The 1591-nt window shown below is 40.5% G+C and overlaps 1 protein-coding gene across 1 annotated transcript; it reads left to right on the plus strand.

Annotated features, from left to right (window-relative positions):
- Window positions 1-288: 288 nt before the first annotated feature.
- Window positions 289-1208, plus strand: LOC122689819 (mitochondrial fission factor-like). Its single transcript, XM_043896574.1, has one exon. The coding sequence runs from the start codon at window positions 418-420 to the stop codon at window positions 1132-1134; it is 717 nt and encodes a 238-aa protein (XP_043752509.1). The 5' UTR covers window positions 289-417; the 3' UTR covers window positions 1135-1208.
- Window positions 1209-1591: the final 383 nt, after the last annotated feature.

Genomic DNA, 1591 nt, shown 5'->3' on the forward strand with positions numbered 1-1591 from the left:
CAAAAAATCAGATCTTACCACACTGGGTCTACATTCCTACTTTATAACAATCAACTGGCACTGAGTTATGGCTGTTCCACTTAGATGGGGTATGAATTATTTTGTTTGTCACAGCCCCCATCACTTTCTTTGCTACAGTTACAGAGCTTCAGTCTCCATGCATTATACAATTATATAACAGACCCACCTTACTTAAGAATACAGGTGCAACCCCGGGAGCCGGCGGGCTGCGGCCCTCTCCGGGGACCCTCCAGCGGGCCCAGGGGGACAGAAGTGGCTCTAAATCCAGCACGTGCGTACTAAGGCAAGTTAATGGATTTAATATGAAGCACAGAAGCAGATAATGCCAAAGAGCAAGCAGTAATTGGTACACATTTAGTGAGTGGGGCGGCCTTTCCTTCTCCCACTGCTGCTGAGATGGTGGAAATTAGTCGAATTCAGTATGAAATGGAATACACCGAAGGTATTAGTCAGCGAATGCCAGTCCCGGAAAAATTAAAGGTAGCACCACCAAATGCTGACCTGAAACAAGGATTTCAAGAAGGAGTTTCAAACGCTAGTGTGATTATGCAAGTTCCAAAGAGAATTGTGGTAGCAAGAAATAATGAAGACATTCCATTATCAAGACCAGCAGATCTTGACCTTATACAGTCAACTCCCTTTAAGCCTCTGGCTCTAAAAACACCACCTCGTGTGCTTACACTGAGTAAAAGACCGCTAGATTTTCTGGATTTAGAAAGACCTGCTCCAACCCCTCAAAATGAAGAAATCCGTGCAGTTGGCAGGCTAAAAAGAGAATGCTCTATGAGCGAAAATGCTGTTCGCCAAAATGGACAGCTGGTCAAAACTGACTCCATACCTGTGTTTCCTGGTGGGTCTGCTGCTGCCATTTCTAATCCTCATCATGACAATGTCAGGTATGGCATTTCAAATATAGATGCAATGATTGAAGGAACTTCAGAAGACATGACAGTTGTAGATGCAGCTTCATTAAGACTACAGATAATCAAACGAAATAGATGTCTACAACTTCTGGAAGAGGAGAACAAAGAACGGGCTAAAAGAGAAATGGTCATGTATTCAATTACTGTAGCATTCTGGCTGCTTAATAGCTGGCTCTGGTTTCGCCGCTAGAGGTAACCTCAGCTCTCAGAAATATTGTCTCAACAGCTGGAAATATAAAGAATTTGCAAACTTAAAAAAAAAAAGAATACAGGTGCAAAAATCTTAATTCAACAGTATATTATACACTATGCTATACACAAATATAATATGCAATTTAATATATAATAATATGCCATTCACAAATAGGGTTTAATCCAAAAATGGAAGGATCATTTTATATTAGGAAATCCATTAATATATAACATCATATCTGGAAAAGGAAATGGCAACCCACTCCAGTATTCTTGCCTGGAGAATCCCTTGGACAGAGGGGCCCCGTAGGCTACAGTCCATGGAGTTGCAAGAGTCAGACATTATTTAGCAACCAAATCACCACCACCATATCTATATTATTCATGTAAAGATTTTTATGTGGCTCAAAAGAGTACAGCTGATAAGATAAATGAAAAATGAGTAGAAAAAAAGT

Source organism: Cervus elaphus, chromosome X, assembly GCF_910594005.1.
Source record: "Cervus elaphus chromosome X, mCerEla1.1, whole genome shotgun sequence".
Taxonomy (NCBI): Eukaryota; Metazoa; Chordata; class Mammalia; order Artiodactyla; family Cervidae; genus Cervus; species Cervus elaphus.

Bases quoted from the DNA above. Each gene is read 5' to 3' on its own strand.
- LOC122689819 (XM_043896574.1), top strand. From the start codon at position 418: ATGGTGGAAATTAGTCGAATTCAGTATGAAATGGAATACACCGAAGGT.